At 45.5% G+C, this 25,032-nt stretch overlaps 1 protein-coding gene across 2 annotated transcripts in view; it reads left to right on the plus strand.

Moving 5' to 3' along the window:
• The first annotated feature begins 441 nt into the window (after nt 1–441).
• The window catches only part of PRDM5 (PR/SET domain 5), a 182,121-nt gene continuing 157,530 nt past the window's right edge, over nt 442–25,032 (plus strand). Inside the window, exons 1-3 of one of the 2 annotated variants that reach the window (XM_066573807.1) lie at nt 442–508; nt 616–721; nt 7,257–7,340. In XM_066573807.1, the coding sequence (XP_066429904.1) occupies nt 629–721; nt 7,257–7,340 (177 nt within the window). In that variant the 5' untranslated portion in view covers nt 442–508; nt 616–628. Of the gene's footprint in view, nt 509–615; nt 722–1,333; nt 1,521–7,256; nt 7,341–25,032 lie in introns of those variants that run through there. The other variant, XM_066573808.1, reaches the window with a different exon arrangement.

The following is a 25,032-nucleotide window of genomic DNA, read 5'->3' on the forward strand; positions in this document are numbered from 1 at the left end:
TCTCGAATCGATAACACAAGATGTGCAGAATGTGTCTGGGCAATACTGGACAACCGACTGACATCCGACTTTACCAACGGCGCCTACATCAAACATCTGTAAAGTGGATTAAAAACTTAAGAGTTCTTCTATCTTTTACTGTCATCCTGTCAATTCATGTATGAAGAAATCAGCTTTACTTTTGCACCATTCTTTCTGAATCCCCCGTATGCTGTACAGAATATTTGAGGTCGTTTTCAAGACCGTATAAGTAAATGAAGCGTTTTGCTTTTGCTGTCTGAAGACTGAATGCCTCATTATTATTTCTTTCCCTATGTTAGCCAGAAGGCATGTACTAAACTGTGAATCCCCCTCCTGTAAGTGGAATGCCGGGAGTTGTAGTTCTGAGAGATCAAGGAGGGGGAAAGAAAGTCCACATACACGTCACTATAGACTGTTAACCCTCCCACAGCCCAGGAATGCAGGCATGAAACCCAGCATGAGAAAGGAACTACACAGACACAGATAAGTAATAAAATGCAGCCCAACACACTTCTGTATAGTTATTAGTGAGGCCCGCCTGAGATGTTCTATTCTTTAGTTATTTAACCGTGTCCTTAATTCTTCATCAAGTAGCAGAGCCACAAAGATGCTGGGCATGTATGTGCCAGACAGATTTTCTCTGAAGTCTTCCCAAGTCCAAGACGGGATGGGGATATATACCAGCAGGAGAGTAAAAAAGGTTTGTGTCCTTATACCTTAAAGCCTTGGAGGGTGGCACAGATACCCAGGAAGCAGCATTAGTACTTACTCAGTCTTGTAAGGAGGGTTAAGCTGCCACATCTACACATGAAGAACACAGAAGCTGCTGTAAAGGAAGCTCAGCCCGGCTCCTGGATATACTTCATATAGTCTCCCATGTTATCCGGCAAATTTGTATCCTCCCCAGACTGCAAGCTCCGTAGACTGTAAGGAAGAGTATCTGTTGCTATTAGATTGCTATATGGCCAGTAATATTAACAGTGCTGTACATTCTATGGAAGTAAGGATGAGGCTAAGTTTGTGTTTATTACAGTTTGGCCATTGCTATTTACTGCAGATACTGGATATGACATTGTAATGAATGAGATTAGAGAATACAGAGTTTTAAGTAAACACAAAGTTTTTTTCTCAGACTACTGCATGCCCCATCAGTCCTTCCAGCCAAAAAACATGCACATAGAAAATTGCAATTGCATAATTTCCAAGTCTCCCTTTGCTGCCGTGGTAGTGATGGAGTTTTCAGAGAGTATTGTATCCACTTCATCGCTGTCACAGGCATAGTGGGCCATCTGCATAGGCTAATGCACTTGGTACTGGAGCTCAGTCGAATTTAAAGGGATCCCTTTCAGAAAGCAGTGATGGGGCAAACAGCTGATCACCCGAGGTCCCTCTCCTGGCATCCCCATGAAGCAACTGATTCTGCCAGTGGAAGCAGCGACCAGCAATAATACAGCATATGAATAGAGGTTTCCTTTTTGGCACAAACCCTGTAAGTGAATGTAAGTTACCAGCAGCTGTCTCCCTTTTATGAAACATTGATGACTTATCCTAAAGATAGGCCCAGGGGCGTAGCTAAAGGCTCATAGGCCGGGGTGCAAAAGTTTATCTTGAGGGCCCCCTAACTTCTCTAACCCCTAACGCAGAGGCGTAACTTGAAGCTCCTGGGCTCCAATGCAGAACCTGTAACAGGGCCCCCAACTATAATGCTTTATTCATAGTACTGGGCTCCCTATATGGAGAAGAGAGGCCTTATGGGCCCCCTAAGGCTCCTGGGCCCGGGTGCAACCGCATCCCCTGCATCCCCTATAGTTATGCCAGTGGATACGCTATTAATATGAAAAACCCCTTTTAAGTATTGATTAGGAAACCAAAATCTAGTGAGTGCTATATTCGAATATCTCATTGCCTACTACTCACTAAGCCCTCTAAAGCTGTCTATGTATACTGTACATGATAGATCTGATATTATGATTAGAGATGAGCGAGCATACTCGCTAAGGCTAACTACTCGAGTGAGTAGTGCCTTAGTCGAGTATCTGCCCGCTCGTCTCTAAAGATTCGTCTGCCGGCGCAGGTGACAGGTGAGTTGTGGCGGTGAGCAGGGGGGGGCGGGGGGAGAGAGCGATCTCCCCTCCGTTCCTTCCCGCTCTCCTCCGCCGCTTCCCGCCCCCTGCCGGCAGCCGAATCTTTAGAGACGAGTGGGGAGATACTCGGCTAAGGCACTACTCGCTCGAGTAGTTAGCCTTAGCGAGTATATTCGCTCATCTCTAATTATGATCATGGAAGAATGTCCGCAGATCCTCTCAAAAATGTCATGATTCTCTAACAAAAGTCGTTTGTCAAAAACATCAAAAGAACTTTTTCTAAGCAATTCCTACTTTAAATGTTTAAGATGTAGAAAAAAAACAAATGAGATCTCACAACCCCAAAATGAAATAAACTCCGCTGAAGTCCAGATAAGACTCCAGAAAACATCAGTGCTGAGAATTGGGAAGAAAATAAAAGTATCTTAGAGTGCACTACACCTACACTATACGAAGAAATAGACAACCCCAATTCCAAAAAAGTTGAGACGCTGTGTGAAATGTAAATAAATGTAAATTTAAAAGGAATGCCATGATTTGTAAATTTCATATAATTATATTTTATTCACAACAGAACATAGAACACATATCAGAAGGGGAAATGAGACATTTTTCCATTTCATTAAAAAAAAAATTTAGAAATTTTTGGCAGCAACACATCTCACAAAAGTTGTGACAGGGTCATGTCTACCATTGTATAGCACCCCCTATTTTTTTACAACAGTCTGTTAACGTCTGGAGACCAATTGCTGGAGTTTTGGGAGAGGAAGGCTGTCCCATTCTTGTCTGATGGAGGATTCTAACTGCTCTACAGTCCTGGGTCGTCTTTGTCAGATTTTTTTGTTTCATAATGTGCCAAATGTTTTCTATTGGTGAAAGGTCTGGACTGCAGGCAGCCGGTTCAGCCCCTGGACTCTTCTGGGAAGCCATGCTGCGATAGATGCAGTTGATATGTGGCTTATTCTTTGCATTTGTGGATTGTATTAATAGATAATGATTAGAGATGAGCGAGCACCCAAATGCTCGCATCCGGGTTATTCGAGTCAAGCTTTCGTAAAATTCGAGAGTTCTACTCAAGTAACGAACCCCATGGACTACAATGGGAGACTTGAGCATTTTTGTATGTGGGACACCAGGTCCCGAGCTTTTTTTTCCCCTTGGTTCTCTCTCTCTCTCTCTAAAACAGGCACGTCACAGCAGGAAGGAGCTAAAAAGTGGGGCGGGGTCGAACACTGTTTGATGCTCCTTCGAGTAACGAGCACCACCGAGTATGCTAATACTCGAACGAGCATCAAGCTCGGCAGAGTATGTTCGCTCAACTCTAATAATGATTTCTGGAAGTATTCCTGAGGCCATGCAGTGATTTGCATTACAGAATCATATGTGTTTTTAATGCAGTGACGTCTGAGGGCCCGTAGATCTCAAACATCCAGTATTGACTGTTGGCCTTGTCCCTTGTGCACATAAATTCCTCCACATTATGTACTGTAGATGGTGGGTTATTCAAAAGTCTTTTGTTATCCCTGTCTCAACATTGGCGAGATGTGCTGCTGCCATGAATTTCTAAATGAGTTTTTTTTAATGTAAAAATGTTCAATTTTCAACTTCAGATGTTTTCTGTGTTCTATTGTGAATAAAATATGGCCGTATGGGATTTCCAAATCATTACATTCTTTTTCTTAACACTTCTGTACATTTAACACACTGTCCCACGTTTTTTGGAATTGGAGTTGCAGATGTAGATGTTACGGATTACTACCATTATTTATTGACAACACATTTCCCAGTACTACTCAGAGAATATATTCATTCTCATTGGTCATGGCCACAATGGGGTAACTATCATATGTCACTAGGACTACCACTTGGATCATTGATGATGTGTTTTTCCTTAATAAAATGGACTGATAAAATAAAATAAATGAAGCATGTCCTCTTTGGCTTTACCTCTTAAAGTAAATGAACTGCTTTACACACAAAATAATCTTTTGATGTATTAAAGGGAGTTTGTCAGCTTAAATATGCTGTCCAAACTACAGGCATCACCTTATAGAGCAGGAGGAGCTGAGCAGATTGATATATGGATTTATGGGAAAAGATTCAGTGGAACTAGTATTTTATTCATTGATATCTCTGCTCATTGTAAGCTGAACAGTCCAATGGGCGGAGCTATCAGTGATTGACAGCTACCACTGTATGTATAGTCATACACAGATAGCAATTAATTACTTATCTGCTCAACTCCTCTTGATCTTTAACATGCTGCCTGCACTTTAGACAGCATGTTTGAGCTGACAGATTCCATTTATGGTGCATTCACATGGGCGAGAAAATTGAGCAAGTTTTCTGCACAGAGCTCACACAAACATACAATCCTTTACATGGATGATTTTTCTCTCCCAGCGATGCTGCAAGACGGAAGAATTGTGTTATGTTCTATTTTCTTACAAGTCTCACACGAGAATAGAACATGCAGATGTGCGGTCTCCCACACATTGCACAGCACACAGTTGGGGTGGGCTGTTCGTGTGCTGTGTGATGCGACTCGTGCCTGAGAATGTCGGGTGTGACTCGCTATCACCCATGTGAACGCACCCTTAAAAAGACAACTTAGAAAATAGTATTCTGGGCAGTGGCGTACATAGAAGAGAAGGGGCCCCATAGCAAAGATAAAAATGGACCCCTTATTAAGGTGCAGAATTTTGGCACACCGGATAGAAGGGTCTGGTGTTTGAGTTCCCCTTCATTCTCTTTACATGACCTTTTAGACATTTAAATACCCCGTTATTTTTGAGCAATTTAGTTCCTTTGGAAAGAGGAGTTTTATGCTGGTTCCAAAACTTAGTAGAGAAGGGAGTGAGGCCAAACATTGCTGTGCCCCCATAGCAGCCACATGGTCTGTTTCTATGGTGCACTTGGGTCTGGGGTCTAGACAATGCTATCAAAGAAATGTTAGAGTAAAAAACTTTGTGGTGCTCAACAGAGCTCTGCACTGCTTTCACTTAGATCAGACAGTCTCTTGGTTTCTCTCTAAGGGCTTAAATAGAGGGGCGTATGTACTAATATGCTCGCTGCTATGGAGTGTATTAGTGCATGAACCAGGGTTCTTTTTCACTATTCGAACGATTTTGAAAAAAGAAGCGAGAACATAGCTCATGCTTTATCTTTCTTGCATGTAGTAAAACCACGTGCAAGAAAGATAGGGCTAGTCCTATCTTTTCTCATGCATAGTATTAATGTGCAAGAATCCCAATAGCATAAACAAAACCATTGAAACCAATTATTTCGTTTTGTGGCTGTAATTTTCACAGCTGCAAAACGGGACTAAAGCACACCCATGTCTTTAGGCCCTAAAAGTCATTGTTAGGCCCCAGACCTTTCATTCTAATGATCAGTATAGGAATCCGGATCTCCTTTATACAGACTAACATGTCTCTACGATATGTCAAAAGAGAACGTGCCTTTATTAAGCCTCATACACATGGTAGTGCTGTGTACACATAGTCTGTATGACACTACCAGAAAACCTTATGGCTAAGTAGTGCAGAGCCATACATGCTCTGTATGCTGTGTTATGGTGCCTATTAGAGATGAGCGAACGTACTCGGTAAGGGCGATTCCGCAATCGAGCACCGCGATTTTTGAGTACTTCACTACCCGGGTGAAAAGTACTCGGGTGCGCTGTGGGGTGGGGGGTTGCAGAGGGGAGTGGGGGGTAGCAGCGGGGAACAGGGGGGAGCCCTCTCTCCCTCTCCCCCCCACTCCCCTCTGCAACCCCCCGCTCACCCACAGCGCTCCCGAGTACTTTTCACCCAAGTAGTGAAGTACTCGAAAATCGCGGTGCTCGATTGCGAAATCGCCCTTACCGAGTACGTTCGCTCATCTCTAGTGCTTATGAATAATATCATATAAGAGAGAAGAACCCTGTAATACAACATTTTTATCATTTTTTCCACTTTTCTGTTCCATTATAGGAACAAATAATTAAAATATGACTGACACTTACAACACTCAATGGAACCCATTGACTATAATGGGTTGTGTTGGGTTTTTATCCTGATGTCTATCATTTTACCATTTTACCCAGAAAAATAGAGCTACATGCTGTGCTATGTTTTTCAAGATTTATGATGGAAACCTTGGATGGAACCTCCAAATATAAATGTGAATACAGCCTAATATGAAGCTATAACACTGCAACACGATAAAAAATGAGTGATTTATGGTCATTATATGTATATTATCAGTGTAAGTGCTTCATGCATTCATACTTAGTAATATGCATGTATACAAAATTTGGTAGCAATGACCAGCTATACAGTCCAAGGCAGAATAGAGACAAGTGTCTTGTAATAGATGTGCAATACAATTTTGGATAGACTTCTATGTAAGCAGCTCTATGGCTATAAGCAGACAACAAAACCATTTTACCAACAATGTTAAGCTGCATTTTACAAATCAAAGATGAAATACTTTATTGTTTATAGCTTGTCCCAAAAAAGTTGCTGTCTGATGTCCAGGGAAGACGTCCATGTTGGTAGACACAGGGTACGGGCTGTAGACTGACCTATCCTATATGTACTTCACCTTCTGGTACTGCAGATATCACCATTAGAGATGAGCGAACGTACTCGGTAAGGGCGATTTCGCAATCGAGCACCGCGATTTTCGAGTACTTCACTACTCGGGTGAAAAGTACTCGGGGGCGCTGTGGGTGAGCGGGGGGTTGCAGAGGGGAGTGGGGGGGAGAGGGAGAGAGAGAGGGTTCCCCCCTGTTCCCCGCTGCTACCCCCCGCTCCGCCGCTCCCCCCCTGCCCCCGCCGTACCCGAGTACTTTTCACCCGAGTAGTGAAGTACTCGAAAATCGCGGTGCTCGATTGCGAAATTGCCCTTACCGAGTACGTTCGCTCATCTCTAATCACCATCCTAAAAGATAATTTTACACATAGACTGATGTAATAAAGACATTTAGCAGTGCCAATAGTCCATTGTCCAATGATCTTCTAGCACAGACTTTCAAAGCAGGGTTCTTAGTCAAGCTGCAATCCTAATACAGGAATAAGAGTTTCAAAAATATTAATGCTGATATTTATTTCTAACATGTTCTTTTTTTGTAGAACATTAATTTTGGCTTCTTTACTTTATGATTAGGGTGAGAAGTTTGGACCATTTGCTGGAGAAAAGCGGATTCCAACTGAAGTGGATGAAATTATGGATAACAGATTAATGTGGGAGGTAGCAACACATAACTCTTTGATTTTACATTTTCTCGTTTGAAGATGACCGAATCTAGTTACTATAATGAAATGAATGCAGAAAAACAATTCCAACCAGATCACTGTCTGAAACCTGTTCTTAATATGCAAAAAAGCTGAGATCTGTTCCTGGGTGTACATCACTGAATTTGAGTTTTTTTATGTATAAAAGTCATAACATGTTCTCTCCAAAGGATAGGCCATAAATGCCTCATACAGATTCATTTTTAGCTTTATTCTTAATGTGATGTGCTATCAGGTTGGTTTATTTACACTTTGAATTGCTTTACAATGGTTTTTGTTGTGTTAACCTAAGAGAGCAATGGCATTTTAATGGGTTAAGATAAGATAACTTTCTGCACCATGTTATCGCAATCAAGCTAAAATTTACTGTCTGTAGATGGGGGGAGGGAATGCCTGATTTATAACAGCAACCAGCTGCATTGGCTTCAATGGAGAGGTGGTTGATTGAAATCTATTGGATCTATGCCTTTTTCAGTTATTTCCATAGACACCAATGGAAAGAGATGGCCGCCTTTCCATTGAAGTCTTTGCATCAAGCATACTTGTGTCCAATTTGCATCAGGAAACAGAAGTTAGAAGATCTCCATTCTCCTAATAGGTAAATGTCCCAGAGATGGGATGACGAGCTATAAAGAATTTTATGGCATATTCTGTGGCTTGATGAATGTGCTTAAGAAGACAATGCACATTTAAATATATAAACATAGGTAAATGGATTCTGTCATTAAGAAAAGAAAACAAAAATCTACACTTACCTATTTCTCCCACGTCAGTCTTCACCTCTCTTGCAGTCTGGGGAAAAAGTCACTTCACCTCCAGCTGGCTGATTCCTGTCCTTCCTGTGAGGTTAAGTACATTGCCGGCAGTCTTCTTTCTGCTAGCTAATGTATGTTATGTCACAGTTCACAGGCCAGCAGAGGTAGTGCCATTCTACTTCAGAGACTGCTCATGCAAGCTGTCTTGGCAATAGTTTAGAATTCCTTGCTAGGCAGTGAATGCTACAGCACAGGGGTGTGACCTTCACTGACCCGGCTAGAAGAGAATGTGAGGAATGCAGCCTTCACAACAAGCCGGTTGCCCAGAACTAGACACAGTATTCTGGAGGAGGTCTGACTAAGGAAGAGTAGAGGGGGATAATTACCTCACGTGATCTAGACTCTATACTTCTCTTAATACATCCCAGAATTGTGTTTGTCTTTTTTGCTGCCGCATCACACTGTTGACTCATGTTCAGTCTGTGATCTATTAGTATACCCAAAGATTTTTTACATGTGTTGCTGCTTAGCCCAATTCCTCCCATTCGGTATGTGCTTGTTTAATGTTTCTTGCCCAGATGTAGGACTTTGCATTTCTCCTTGTTAAATACAGTTCTGTTAGTTGCCGCCCACTGTTCAAGCTTGTCTAGATCTTTTTGAATTCTCTCTCTCTTCTCTAGTGTTAACTATCCCTCCTAGCTTTATGTCGTTGTCAAATTTATAAAAATGTTGAACAACACTGGGCCTAGGACAGAGCCTTGTTGTAACCCACTTGATACATTCTTCCAATTTAATGTGCAGCCATTTATGACCACTCTTTGAGTATGATCACTCAGCCAGTTGTGAATCCACCTAACAAATACTAAATAGAAATTTACCGGCCTTTTCACCAATTTACCATTTTCATCTTGTAATCACTCTATAGCATCTTTAACTTTTCTTTTGCTTTTGACATACCCCAAAATCATTGTTTTAATTAATTTTGGCCTTACTTGCAAACCTCAATTTATTATCAGCTTTAGTTATTCTGACACTTGCCCTACAGTCTCTGCAAACTGCATTATATTCTTCTTTAGATATGCCCTCCTTTTCCATTTCATAAACATATTTCTCTTCCTTTTTAACATGTGTGGAAATTCTGTGTTTATCTGGTCTCTTTAAATGCTTCCCATTCTTCCTTCTTTTAAGGATTGTTAACGATTGTGCTTTGAGAATCTCATTTTGCAATATTTCCCAACAACATTTCTGTCCTTAAGAGCATCCAGCCATTGGATTCTTCCTATCCTCTTTCTGAGTCCATTCAAATCTGAAACTTCCTAAACAAACTGCATGGTTCCATGATACTCTCCTGCCCCATTACTTCCTATGATTTTGCCCTTCTGCTTTCACTTGTATAAAAGGAAATTTCATTCAAAATTTAGTCAGATTTTGCAAATTGCACATAATTTAGCATTCTCCAACAGCATTTATGGAATTATTGTATTGCTTTTTACATCAGCGAGGATTAGTTTAGTGATTATTAGTTTAGTATTTATAGTGTATTTTCATTTATTTACAGGATTTTCTGTTCATATTTTATGATGGAACTTTGACGCTATGAGCAGAACAGATATGATTACAAAAAGAAAATGAGATATATGGTCAGTTTTCACTTAATCTCTAATAATATTGATCTTGTTAAAGTATACCAGAGATAATGAGATTTTCTTCCTCTCAGGGAATCTATATTCTCCACTAGCATTAAGACCTACTTAGGCTAATTTCACGGAAGCTCTGTTCAAACAAGCAATCATTTTCAACCTTCTTCTTTGTAAATACTGTAGAGAAGGAAACACATATGCTCAGCTCTAATGCTCAGTATATCAACATGTACAGTGTAGTGTTTGCCTATATTTGACACCATTCTGTCTGCGTCCCACATAAGGTCAAGAAAATAAACCCAAAAATGTACTGAAGAGAAGGCTTTTCTGTAAGGTTAAAACCACATCTGTGTAATGTCTCTCTGTGGGTTAATGTACTGAATATGGCATGCACTTTAAAGCTGACCATAGATGTTTGATGGTTCTTTTGAAAACTATCTTCTCTGACTCCATCATAAAAAATACCTGTTCCTTTAAGGCGGCCTGCAGACGTCCGGGTCAAATCCCCTGCGAGAAATCTTGCAGCGGGACCCGACCCTGCGCCCCTGCAGGGACCAGTGCGGCTCTCACCTTCTCCTGCGGCTCCAGCTCTGTGATGTGCTGGCTGCTGGCCAGCCAGTGCATGCGCATAGCAGAGCAGGGGCGCCAGGATTGACATTTCTGTACGGGCCTCTGCGAGACCTGCACAGAAGAAGAGCATACCGCAATTTGTTTTCCGCGTGCATTTTCACGCGGACAAAACAGTCCGTCTGCATAGGCTTGTGTTTGCAATGCAATCCTATGCAAGCGGGCAGGGGCGAAAATTCTGTGGGAAATGTTGCTGCAGAATTTCCGCCCATGTGCAGGGAGCCTTAGTGCATAAGCATAGTAATGATATGGAAGGGTGAGATAAGTAGCTGCCAGATACCTCTTATAGCACTTATCTTGCGGGAAGTATTTGTCTTTCTCCAGACAACAAATGTTGACGCAGATCTGTCCAAAAATCATGGACAAAATTGTACCGAATAACTCACTATTTCATCCAGTAAGATGCCGTAGAGCAGAACAAAAGTTGGCTGGTACACTATTGTAGTCAATTGGGTCTAGCTGGTACTGTTCAGTTCCATTATAGCGCAGATATGTTCTCTGTAGGGAAAAACAGACAGATGTAAATATGGTTCAAAAATATTTTATTAACTGCACCAGATATTACAGTACAATTGCAGAAATAATCAAAATATAATCAGGACCAAGCCACATTTCCTCATCCTTGCATAGTCCGCAACTACCCAACATGCCATAAAGATTTTTAGAAAAACAAAACATACCATTATCCCCCTTTACATATATCACTGAACATCCCATTATTTGGGGACTTGAGAAAGAAAAAATAAAAATATCAAGACCTGAGTAAGAAATAGAAAAAGATGGGAAAGACCCTGAAGAGAAAGAGAGAATGGAAAAAAAGGGAAGGGTAAGGGAATTAGGGAAGTCTGTCCAGTCTAGGAACACTCCGGAGGCAATCTCCCCAGCATGTTAGAGCACATTGTCCATAGTAGAGGGTGTATCAGAGCCATTTAGGGGGTAACAGGGCCACCACACAACCATGCATTCAACTCAGGCGAGGCCCGAAACTGTAGCCACACCGCCCATGTATTATAAAATTTAGAATATCTCAACTCATCTTTGGCACAAAGTTCCTCCATATGTTTTAAGTTATCCATGGCTTCCAGCCACATCAATCGCGAATGGGTAGTCGTGAACTTTTATCTTCTAGGAATGATTTGCCTAACTGCCAGTAAAAAGAAGCGCAATAAGGAGCCTTTTTGTTTGTGACAACAACCCCGGAATCATGAACAGCAGCGCCATTTCTGGGGTAAGGTTGGGCGAGCCTTTACAAATAGCTGTGTACAGAGTTTCCACTTCCCGCCACAGTGGTTGAATTAGTGTACAGGACCACCACAAGTGGACAAAGGTCCCTCGTTCGCAGAGACACCTCCAGCAGAGATCTGGATGCTAAGGGCATATTCTGGCTAGTCCCATCGGGGTCCTATACCATCAAGTCAGAATCTTATAACTAAGCTCCTGTAGTCTGCTGGAGATGTTCAATTTATGGGTCATGACATAAGCCTTTTCCCATGACTCAGCCGAGAAATCTATTCCTAGCTCTCTTTCCCCCGTCAATTCTAAAATCCTGTATCCTCCAGATGTTTCCATCTCTAGTAGCAGTTTATAGAGAGAAGAAATGGTCAGTGGGCTGTCCGGGTTTGACATACAGATCTTCTCGAAAGTCGTAATTGGCCTCCCCAATTGTTGCAGACTGCCCAAAGACTTAATGTAATGACACAATGATACCAAACTCAGGCTTGGGGGGGGGGGGGTCTCATCAATCTAATATCTCCTATAGGGTTTTTAACCTTGTACCAGTCATAGTGTCCCGGATCCTCAGAACAGGGTCTGTCATCCTAGCTGTCAAAGAGGTACCCTTTAAGAAGGCTGGCGCATCCGGATTACCCACCAGAGGGGTGAGCGGGCTGGGGATAAAAGTAGTCCTAATTTAAAGGCAGGACCGATCCAAGCACTGAGCAAATTATCTATGAAGGGAGATAATCCCAGATCTCTATGTCTATCCTTGCCCGGTATCTAGACGTACCCCTGTCCTCCAAATGGTGCCAAATCCTGCTCTGCCTCTACCCATCTTTTGCGCACTTTGCAATGAAACAGATCCAAAACACATTGGTCAGGGATGCCCTATATTACAATGAGAAATTGAGGACTCCCATCCCTCCGCTTCTCTTAGGACTAGAAAGGGCCCTCCAGTTCCGCCTGAGCCTATGATTGCCCCAGATAAATCTCATGACTAGACGCCGAATCTGTGAGAGGAATCTTCCTGTTAATTTTATATGGACTGTTTGAGAGACGTTCAAGAACCTGGGGAGGAAGTTCATTTTAATTGTGTTTATCCTCCTGAACCAGGACAGTGGGAAAGTCTTCCATCTATCCAGGTCCTTCTCAAGGTCTGCAATCAGTGGAGTGTAATTTTTTTTCAAAAAGCTTATCAGGATCTGCTGTTGTAACCGTCCCCAGGTACTTGATCCCGTCCTCCCTCCAGGCAAAAGGGAACGCTAGTTGTAAAGATTATCTTCCCCCGCTACTCAATGTTACATTTAACATCTCAGATTTATTAAGGTTAACTTTGAAATTAGATAACCTACCAAACACCTTAAATTCTTTCAGGATACATGGGAGTGCTACTCTAGGATTGGTGACATATATCAGCAGGTCATCTGCATACAGAGCAACCTTATGTTCCGCCCGACCTGTCTTGGATATTACAATTGGCTCTCAGTGCATTCGCCAATGTCTCCATCACTAATTTATAGAGGAAGGGAGACAGAGGACAGCCTTGCCTAGTACCATTATTAACCCGTATTGGTTGCGACAGCTGTCCATTGACCCGCACCCTAGCAGTAGAATTATGGTAAAGGGACAAAATCTTACTCAAAAAACGTGGGCCTCAGCCCACCGTCCGCAGAGTCGCTTCGACAGATGTAAATAGAGCCTTAAAAGGAACTTGTCATAAAAATAGGCTCAAGTATACTTTGTCAGCTTAGGGCGGCTTTACATGGAACAACTATCGTCTGAATAACTGCTGAATTGATTGCATTTAATGGAGAATCAATTGAATGAGCAAATAAGTTAGCGACATCACCGTTAACTCGTTAACACTTCTTAAGTCTGATTAGACAGGCAAATGATTTGTTGGCGAGAATCGTTCAGAATCATTTAGTTCCTGTATTAGCGAATACAGGGACTGAACAATTGCCGTTTAAACCAAATGATAAGCCAACGAGCCAACGATGATTCATATGCTTGCAGCAAATGAGCAACAAACAAACAAAAGTCTTCATTCACTATGTAGCTATCCCCCCAGTATATACAAGTGAATTAGTATTACCTTGGTTAGTCATTTCTTTCTGTCTGAATCTCCCAGCCTCTTTTTCCTCAGATGGTCATGTCATCATGAGATCTGAACAGCTCAGATATGCTTGGGGGTTATAGGTTCATTTCTAGAGATGAGCGAACGCGTTCGTCCGAGCTTGATATTCGTGCGAATATTAGGGTGTTCGGGATGTTCGTTATTCGTAACGAACACCATGCGGTGTTCTGGTTACTTTCACTTCCTTCCCTGAGACGTTAGCGCGCTTTTCTGGCCAATTGAAAGACAGGGAAGGCATTACAACTTCCCCCTGTGACGTTCAAGCCCTATACCACCCCCCTGCTGTGAGTGGCTGGGGAGATCAGGTGTCACCCGAACATAAAAGTCGGCCCCTCCCGCGGTTCGCCTCAGATGCGGTGTGAGTTAGATGAGGGACAGTGCTGTTTGTACCGGAGCTGCTGTAGGGAAAGAATTGGTAGTTAGTGTAGGCTTCAAGACCCCCCAAAGGTCCTTATTAGGGCCACTGATAGCTGTGTGTTGGCTGCTGTTAGCAGTGGCAAATTTTTTTTTCTCAAAATCGCCTCTGCAGACCGTTGCACCTGGCATTAGGGACAGAAGTGCTGCATAGGCAGGGAGAGTGTTAGGAGTGAGTGTAGCCTTCAAGAACCTCAACGGTCCTTTCTAGGGCCATATTTATCCGTGTGCAGTACTGTCCAGGCTGCTGTTAGCTGTGCTGCATTTTTTTTTGCTTCTCAAAATCGCCTCTGCAGACCATTGCACTCTCCATTGATACTGCAGGGAAAGAATTGTATAGGCAGGGCCACAACACAGTTATTATTCATAGAATATACGCAGTGCTGCCTTTTGGTGGAAAAAAACTGAAAACAAATCTATTTGTCCAGCCTCTGTCCGTCCTAAGGGCGGTGGACACGTGTGAGCTGCTTGAACAACATTGCTAAATCAGACGCACCCAGCTACGCTTTACTGCTGGCTTCGCCATTTGCTTTCCTTAATTGGGAAAAAAATACCTGCTCTCCAAGAGTTATAATAACTCTGCTACCCTCACGTTCTGTGACACATAAGCAGGGACACAGCACAGTTATTAAACTTCTCATGTTCATTGAATATACGCAGTGCTGCCTTTTGGTGGAAAAAAACTGAAAACAAATCTATTTGTCCAGCCTCTGTCCGTCCTAAGGGCGGTGGACACGTGTGAGCTGCTTGAACAACATTGCTAAATCAGACGCACCCAGCTACGCTTTACTGCTGGCTTCGCCATTTGCTTTCCTTAATTGGGAAAAAAATACCTGCTCTCCAAGAGTTATAATAACTCTGCTACCCTCACGTTCTGTGACACATAAGCAGGGACACAGCGCAGTTATTAAACTTCTCATGTTCATTGAATATACGCAGTGCTGCCTTTTGGTGGAAAAAAACTGAAAACAAATCTATTTGTCCAGCCTCTGTCCGTCCTAAGGGCGGTGGACACGTGTGAGCTGCTTGAACAACATTGCTAAATCAGACGCACCCAGCTACGCTTTACTGCTGGCTTCGCCATTTGCTTTCCTTAATTGGGAAAAAAATACCTGCTCTCCAAGAGTTATAATAACTCTGCTACCCTCACGTTCTGTGACACATAAGCAGGGACACAGCACAGTTATTAAACTTCTCATGTTCATTGAATATACGCAGTGCTGCCTTTTGGTGGAAAAAAACTGAAAACAAATCTATTTGTCCAGCCTCTGTCCGTCCTAAGGGCGGTGGACACGTGTGAGCTGCTTGAACAACATTGCTAAATCAGACGCACCCAGCTACGCTTTACTGCTGGCTTCGCCATTTGCTTTCCTTAATTGGGAAAAAAATACCTGCTCTCCAAGAGTTATAATAACTCTGCTACCCTCACGTTCTGTGACACATAAGCAGGGACACAGCACAGTTATTAAACTTCTCATGTTCATTGAATATACGCAGTGCTGCCTTTTGGTGGAAAAAAACTGAAAACAAATCTATTTGTCCAGCCTCTGTCCGTCCTAAGGGCGGTGGACACGTGTGAGCTGCTTGAACAACATTGCTAAATCAGACGCACCCAGCTACGCTTTACTGCTGGCTTCGCCATTTGCTTTCCTTAATTGGGAAAAAAATACCTGCTCTCCAAGAGTTATAATAACTCTGCTACCCTCACGTTTTGTGACACATAAGCAGGGACACAGCACAGTTATTAAACTTCTCATGTTCATTGAATATACGCAGTGCTGCCTTTTGGTGGAAAAAAAACTGAAAACAAATCTATTTGTCCAGCCTCTGTCCGTCCTAAGGGCGGTGGACACGTGTGAGCTGCTTGAACAACATTGCTAAATCAGACGCACCCAGCTACGCTTTACTGCTGGCTTCGCCATTTGCTTTCCTTAATTGGGAAAAAAATACCTGCTCTCCAAGAGTTATAATAACTCTGCTACCCTCACGTTCTGTGACACATAAGCAGGGACACAGCACAGTTATTAAACTTAGATAATTCATTCACTAGAGGCAGTGGGGCCTTTCGTTTTCCAAAAAGGGCAAAAATTATATTTGGCCTGCAGTCTTGCGCCAATTTATTTCCTGCCTGTGAAATCAAATCACTGGTAATACAGCATGCTGAGGGGTAGGGGTAGGCCTAGAGGACGTGGACGCGGCCGAGGACGCGGAGGGCCAAGTCAGGGTGTGGGCACAGCCCGAGCTCCTGATCCCGGTGTGTCGCAGCCGACTGCTGCGCGATTAGGAGAGAGGCACGTTTCTGGCGTCCCCACATTCATCGCCCAATTAATGGGTCCACGCGGGAGACGGTTATTAGAAAATGAGCAGTGTGAGCAGGTCCTGTCCTGGATGGCAGAAAGTGCTTCGAGCAACCTATCGTCTACCCGCAGTTCTGCGCCGTCCACTGCTGCCAATCCGAATCCTCTGTCTGCTGCTCCTCCTTCCTCCCAGCCTCCTCACTCCACTACAATAACACCTGCTCAGGAGCGGGAACACTCCCAGGAACTGTTCTCGGGCCCCTGCTTAGATTGGGCAGCAGCGGTTCCTCTCCCACCAGAGGAGTTTATCGTCACTGATGCCCAACCATTCGAAAGTTCCCGGGGTCCGGGGGAAGAGGCTGGGGACTTCCGCCAACTGTCTCAACAACTTTCTGTGGGTGAGGAGGACGATGACGATCAGACACAGTTGTCTTGCAGTGAGGTAGTAGTAAGGGCAGTAAGTCCCAGGGAGCAGCGCACAGAGGATTCGGAGGAAGAGCAGCAGGACGATGAGGTGACTGACCCCACCTGGTGTGCAACGCTTACTCAGGAGGACAGGTCTTCAGAGGGGGAGTCAAGGGCATCAGCAGGGCAGGTTGCAAGAGGCAGTGCAGTGGCCAGGGGTAGAGGCAGGGCCAGACCGAATAATCCACCAAGTGTTTCCCAAAGCGCCCCCTCGCGCCATGCCACCCTGCGGAGGCCGAGGTGCTCTAAGGTCTGGCAGTTTTTCACAGAGACGCCTGACGACCGACGAACAGTGGTGTGCAACCTTTGTCGCGCAAAGCTCAGCCGGGGAGCCAACACCAACAGCCTCACCACCACCACCATGCACAGACATATGATGGCCAAGCACCCCGCAAGGTGGGACGAAGGCCGTTCACCGCCTCCGGTTTGCACCCCTGCCTCTCCCCCTGTGCCCCAACCTGCCACTGAGATGCAACCCCCCTCTCAGGACACAGGCACTACCGCCTCATGGCCTGCACCCACACCCTCATCTCCGCTGTCCTCGGCCCCATCCAGCAGTGTAGTTCAGCGCACCGTTCAGCCGTCGCTTGCGCAAGTGTTCGAGCGCAAGCGCAAGTACGCCGCCACGCACCCGCACGCTCAAACGTTAACCGTCCGCATAGCAAAATTCATCAGCCTTGAGATGCTGCCGTATAGGGTTGTGGAAACTGAGTCCTTCAAAAGTATCATGGAGGCGGCGGCCCCGCGCTACTCAGTTCCCAGTCGCCACTACTTTTCCCGATGTGCCGTCCCAGCCCTGCACGACCACGTCTCCCGCAACATTGTGCGCGCCCTCACCAACGCGGTTACTGCCACGGTCCACTTAACTACGGACACGTGGACAAGCACAGGCGGGCAGGGCCACTACATCTCCCTGATGGCACATTGGGTGAATTTAGTGGAGGCTGGGACAGAGTCAGAGCCTGGGACCGCTCACGTCCTACCCACCCCCAGAATTGAGGGCCCCAGCTCGGTGCTGGTATCTGCGGAGGTGTATGCTTCCTCCACTAAAGCACCCTCCTCCTCCTCCTCTGTCTCGCAATCAAGATGTGTTAGCAGCAGCATGTCGCCAGCAGTCGGTGTCGCGCGGTGTGGCAGCACAGCGGTGGGCAAGCGTCAGCAGGCCGTGCTGAAACTACTCAGCTTAGGAGATAAGAGGCACACGGCCCACGAACTGCTGCAGGGTCTGACACAGCAGACCGACCGCTGGCTTGCGCCGCTGAGCCTCCAACCGGGCATGGTCGTGTGTGACAACGGGCGTAACCTGGTGGCGGCTCTGCAGCTCGGCAGCCTCACGCACGTGCCATGCCTGGCCCATGTCTTTAATTTGGTGGTTCAGCGCTTTCTGAAAAGCTACCCACGCTTGTCAGACCTGCTCGTAAAGGCGCGCCGGCTCTGCGCACATTTCCGCAAGTCCCACACGGACGCTGCCACCCTGCGCACCCTGCAACATCACTTTAAGCTGCCAGTGCACCGACTGCTGTGCGACGTGCCCACACGGTGGAACTCTACGCTCCACATGTTGGCCAGGCTCTATGAACAACGTAGAGCTATAGTCGAATACCAACTCCAACATGGGCGGCGCAGTGGGAGTCAGCCTCCTCAATTCCTTTCAGAAGAGTGGGCCTGGTTGGCAGACATCTGCCATGTCCTTGGTAATTTTGAGGAGTCTACCCAGGTGGTGAGCGGCGATGCTACAATCATTAGCGTCACCATTCCTCTGCTATGCATCTTGAGAAATTCCCTGCAAACCATAAAGGCAGCTGCTTTGCGCTCGGAAACGGGGGCGGGGGAAGACAGTATGCCGCTGGATAGTCAGGGCACCCTCCTGTCTATTTCTCAGCGCATACAGGAGGAGGAGGAGGAGCATGAGGAGGATGAGGAGGAGGGGGAAGAGACAGCTTGGGCCGCTGCTGACGGTACACCGGCTGATTGCCTGTCATCCTTTCAGCGTGTATGGCCTGAGGAGGAGGAGGAGGAGGAGGATCCTGATAGTGATCTTCCTAGTGAAGACAGCCATGTGTTGCGTACAGGTACCCTGGCACACATGGCTGACTTCATGTTAGGATGCCTTTCTCGTGACCCTCGCGTTACACGCATTCTGGTATAAGGAGAACCTGCCCACTCTGATTCCCGAAGAGGAAAGGGGTTCGAGAGTGTTGCTATACCACAGGACCCTTGCGGACAAGCTGATGGTAAAATTCCCAGCCGACAGCGCTAGTGGCAGAAGGCGCAGTACCGAGGGCAAGGTAGCAGGGGATGTGCGTAGATCGAGCAGCATGTACATCCCAGGTAGTGCAACAGTCTTTAAGGGCCTGGCCAGCTTTATGTCTCCCCACCAAGACTGTGTCACCGCTCCCCAGTCACGGCTGAGTCGGCGGGAGCACTGTAAAAGGATGGTGAGGGAGTACGTAGCGGATCGCACGACCATCCTTGGTGACGCCTCTGCCCCCTACAACTACTGGGTGTCGAAGCTGGACATGTGGCCTGAACTAGCGCTGTATGCCCTGGAGGTGCTTGCTTGTCCTGCGGCTAGCGTCTTGTCGGAGAGGGTGTTTAGTGCGGCTGGGGGAATCATCACAGATAAGCGTAGCCGCTTGTCAACCAACAGTGCCGACAGGCTAACACTCATCAAGATGAACAAAGGCTGGATTTCCCCAGACTTCTGTTCTCCACCAGCGGACAGCAGCGATACGTAAGCAATACGTAGGCTGCACCCGCGGATGGAAGCTACGTTCTCTCTCACCATCCAAAACGGGGACATTTCTGCTTCATCAATCTGTGTCTAATATTCCTCCTCCTCCTCCTCCTGCTCCTCCTCCTGAAACCTCACGTAATCACGCTGAACGGGCAATTTTTCTTAGGGCCACAAGGCTCACTCAAATAATTTTTCAGAACAATTTTTATAAGTTTCAATGCGCTTAAAAGCATTGGAACTTTAACTTGAACCAATTTTTCGTTACACTGGGCTGCCTCCAGGCCTAGTTACCACTTAAGCCACATTAACCAAAGCGATTAATGGGTTTCACCTGCCCTTTTGGCTGGCCATGGCCAATTTTTGGGATGTACATTAGTACTGTTGATACAGCAATTTTTGTGGGCCCTCGCCTACAGTGTAATCAAATTAATTTTTAGCCCACCTGCATTACAGCTGACGTTACCTCAGCTGTGTTGGGCAATGCAATGGGATATTTTTATGTACCGCCGGTGGGTTCCAGGGAGCCACCCATGCTGTAGGTGCACACTGAGTTTTTAATACATCTGTACACTTCTAAAGAACCCGTCTGACTGGGCCATGCAGTGTGGGCCGAAGCCCACCTGTATTACGCACGACATTACTACCTCAGCTGTGTTGGGCAATGCAATGGGATATTTCTATGTACCGCCGGTGGCTTCCTGGCACCCACCCAGGCAGTGGGTCCACAGGGAGTTTAACCTACATGTGTCCACTTGTAAAGAACCCCAGTCAGACTGCGGCATGCAGTGTGGGCCGAAGCCCACCTGCATTAAGCACGACATTACTACCTCAGCTGTGTTGGGTAATGCAATGGGATATTTTTATGTACCGCCGGTGGGTTCCAGGGAGCCACCCATGCTGTAGGTGCACACTGAGTTTTTAATACATCTGTACACTTGTAAAGAACCCGTCTGACTGGGGCATGCAGTGTGGGCCGAAGCCCACCTGTATTACGCACGACATTACTACCTCAGCTGTGTTGGGCAATGCAATGGGATATTTCTATGTACCGCCGGTGGCTTCCTGGCACCCACCCAGGCAGTGGGTCCACAGGGAGTTTAACCTACATGTGTCCACTTGTAAAGAACCCCAGTCAGACTGGGGCATGCAGTGTGGGCCGAAGCCCACCTGCATTAAGCACGACATTACTACCTCAGCTGTGTTGGGCAATGCAATGGGATATTTCTATGTACCGCCGGTGGCTTCCAGGGAGCCACCCATGCTGTAGGTGCACACTGAGTTTTTAATACATCTGTACACTTCTAAAGAACCCGTCTGACTGGGGCATGCAGTGTGGGCCGAAGCCCACCTGTATTACGCACGACATTACTACCTCAGCTGTGTTGGGCAATGCAATGGGATATTTCTATGTACCGCCGGTGGCTTCCTGGCACCCACCCAGGCAGTGGGTCCACAGGGAATTATAAATGCATCTGTTTCCACTTATAAAGAAACCCAGTCTGACTGGGGCATGCAGTGTGGGCCGAAACCCACCTGTATTAACCCTTTCCAGTCCACTGTGTGACCTGTGAAGACATTAGGGTTTAAGGCTGTACAGCTCCGTTGTTGGTAGACGTCCGTCGGGGTTCTCTTACTGTATATTGCCAGCCTCTCTGCTGTCGGAGCCTATCCTACGTGTCAGCTCATGCAGTACTGGCTTTAGCCAGCATATAGCGCCGTTGTATAACAGCAGAAAAAGAGTAAGCCCCCTAGGAAAACCATATACAAATTGGATTGGAAAGGGTTAAGCACAACATTACTACCTCAGCTGTGTTGGGCAATGCAATGGGATATTTCTATGTACCGCCGGTGGCTTCCTGGCACCCACCCATGCTGTAGGTGCACACGGACTTTTTACTACATCTGTACACTTATAAAGAACCCCAGTCAGACTGGGGCATGCAGTGTGGGCCGAAGCCCACCTGCATTAAGCACGACATTACTACCTCAGCTGTGTTGGGCAATGCAATGGGATATTTCTGTGTACCGCCGGTGGGTTCCAGGGAGCCACCCATGCTGTGGGTCGACAGGGACTTCACAATAGGGAGTTGTACCTGCCTGTGTCTATGAATTAAAAAGCCCGGTCTGACTGGGGCATGCAGACACCTTGACAGAATGAATAGTGTGTGGCACATAGGTTCCCCATTGCTATGCCCACGTGTGCAGCTCCTGATGGCGGTGGCACAGGATTCTATTTCTCATTGCTTCTGTACAGCATTGTGGGCTATCGCTCCGCCACTTTTAAAGAGGGTCGCTGCCTAGCCGTGCCAACCTCTGCAGTGTGTGCCTGCGGTCCCTCGTCATGGCAGACGCAATTCTAAATAGACATGAGCGTGGTGTGGCATGAGGGCAGCTGAAGGCTGCCCAGGGACACTTTGGTGTGCGCTGTGGGGGGGGAGGGGGGGCGGTTGGGCAGCATGTAACCCAGGAGAAGTGTCAGTGGAGTGTCATGCAGGCAGTGATTGTGCTTTGTTGGAGGTAGTGTGGTGCTTAGCAAAGGTATGCCATGCTAATGAGGGCTTTTCAGAAGTAAAAGTTGTTGGGAGGGGGGGGGGCCCACTCTTGCCGGTATTGTGGCTTAATAGTGGGACCTGTGAACTTGAGATGCAGCCCAACACGTAGCCCCTCGCCTGCCCTATCCGTTTCTGTGTCATTCCCATCACTTTCTTGAATTGCCCAGATTTTCACACATGAAAACCTTAGCGAGCATCGGCGAAATACAAAAATGTTCTGGTCGCCCATTGACTTCAATGGGGTTCGTTGTTCGAAACGAACCCTCGAGCATCACGGGAAGTTCGTTCCGAATAACGAACACCCGAACATTTTGGTGTTCGCTCATCTCTATTCATTTCCTATTCAATTTCTTAGTCTGTGTGATGGTATTACAAGAACCCTACCACATAAACTGTCTAGAGGTGGATACAGAATCTATCACAGGTACTGATAATGATCACACACCTCTTGTCACAGTTATAGTAGAGTAGATCACAGCTCATCCTCCTGACTGTATATGGTCTGCAGTTTATTTAGGTGACTATAGAAGGAATTAAAAATCAAACTATATCCTCACCCCCCATCCTTTACAGGCGAAAATTGTATAGCCTTAACTAATACAAAACTGATACATTATGGGATTGATTGAAAGTGAAAGTCAAAAATCTCACCATCAAGAGGGTGACTGAAAGGGGGCTTCACAGCATGGAAGTGACTGGAATACACCGAGGAGACCTCCAGAGTATAACAGGCAATCAGGAGAGGGGCCAGGCATGGAAAAATGTGTTTTCTCCGAAGTCACCCTTTAACATAGCATCATAGTAACATAGTATGTAAGGCCGAAAAAACACATATGTCCATCCAGTTCAGCCTACCCCCCAACATATTAACCAATGAGTATGAGTTACACTATTGATTGTACAGTAAACTGTTTCTAAAATTTTGGATAATGAAAACAAAGATCGGGTACCGTGTTAGCCAGTAGAGCAAAATGTGATTGTTCTCAGCAAGAGAAACGACGTAGTCTTGTAGATATGATACCTTTTAATGGCTAACAAAAATACATGATGTAATAATAGCGAGCTTGCGAACCAACGCAGGGTTCTTCTTCAGGCTTATGGATTGGATCTGAAGAGGCATGGATATTTATACACACTTATAACATACATACTTATGACAAGGCACAGATATGGATGTGATTGGTTCGCACTTAAAAAGAATTCTGCAACAGCAAACAAACATTTTTGTCTAGGCACTGATAGCGGAGTGAAAGTTTTATGGTCCCTAAATTACTGTTGGGGGGGGGGGAGGTCGGCAGGCTAGAAATGCTATAAGAGGTACACAAACATTTTTAGCTAAACACTGATAAGGGAGTGAAAGTTTATGGTCCCTGAATTACTGTTGATCGGGGTCTTATCTGTGCAATAAATGTCTCACACTTCCCATTCACGCATAAATCCTGGGGAATAATTTAACCCAGTATTCAGCGTGTCAAAGGTTGTTATCAATTTATATTCCCAAATTCTTCTGTGGTTTTGTGACTTGAAACCACCCTTCAATATCAAAACTCTCATATCTCCTATGTCATGTCCATGGTTAGAAAAGTCCTCGGCCACAGGCAATTCTCTTTTTCTGTGTTTAATCGTGTGGCGATGAGACCTCATCCTCGCTTTCAGTTTCTGTCCTGTTTCTCCAACATAAAGACCCCCAACAGGACATTTACTGCACATGATCAGGTACACAACATTGGACGAGGAACATGTGAATGTCCCTGGGATCTTATAGTCCTGCTGTGTGTTGGGGATCCGTATCCTGTCCGCAGTCAGTAGATCCAATCCATAAGCCTGAAGAAGAACCCTGCGTTGGTTCGCAAGCTCGCTATTATTACATCATGTATTTTTGTTAGCCATTAAAAGGTATCATATCTACAAGATTACGTGATTTCTCTTGCTGAGAACAATTAAAATTTTGGACGTACGCGGGCCATTGGTGCCCTGAGATTTTATTTGTGAAGTTTTGATACTCTGACACATTTTTTACTTGTTAATAACAAGTTGTTATGTATGTGATCAATTGTTCAGTAAAGAGTAGCTATTTTTTATTCATAGCTTGTGTACGGTGAGTGAAGGGCTTTTTGCACAGCCCCATTATCTATCAAGAACCAGGGTTGCCAACCTAAATGTTTCTTTTTTCTGCACAACATTTTTTAAAACCATAATGAGTGATAAAGATTGTAAGTTATACATTTCTATAGGGCAAAAGTCTGATATGAACTAGTTGCCAGTATTTAATGTGAGCAGCAAAAGGCTTATAATTGCAGTCATTATAACTGTTACAGTATACTGCCCTTGATATGCCAGCCCGGGTATGCCCTGATCTTACCCACAACCCCTGTCCCTGCCTACTTGCCTCCACTCCTGGCTAACCCCAGGCGGGCAACTGGGCGACGGTCCCTACTCTCGCTAGGGACTGAGAAGGGACACTGGCATACCTGATGAAAAGGGCAGAATACTGACAGAAAAGGCAGATGTAATAAACCAACACGAAAATACAAAGCAGACCTGAGGCAGATGGAATAACCTGACAGAAATAGCAAACAAGCTAACAAGAGCAGGAGACCCACAGAGGCAGGCTAGCTAGCTCACTAAGGGAAACCAATAACTGGCAGTGATTGTAAGTCACTGCCAGACTTATAAACAAAAGCCTCCGCCCAGGGGCGGAGAGGGGGAGAAGCCAACCCCAACAGACAATGTAAAAAGGAAGCTAGTGCATGGCAGCTGCACTCACCGGTGCATGAGCCACCAGCACACCTCTGGCCAGGCACCTGCG

The sequence above is a fragment of the Eleutherodactylus coqui genome, chromosome 7 (assembly GCF_035609145.1).
Source record: "Eleutherodactylus coqui strain aEleCoq1 chromosome 7, aEleCoq1.hap1, whole genome shotgun sequence".
NCBI classification, from domain to species: Eukaryota; Metazoa; Chordata; class Amphibia; order Anura; family Eleutherodactylidae; genus Eleutherodactylus; species Eleutherodactylus coqui.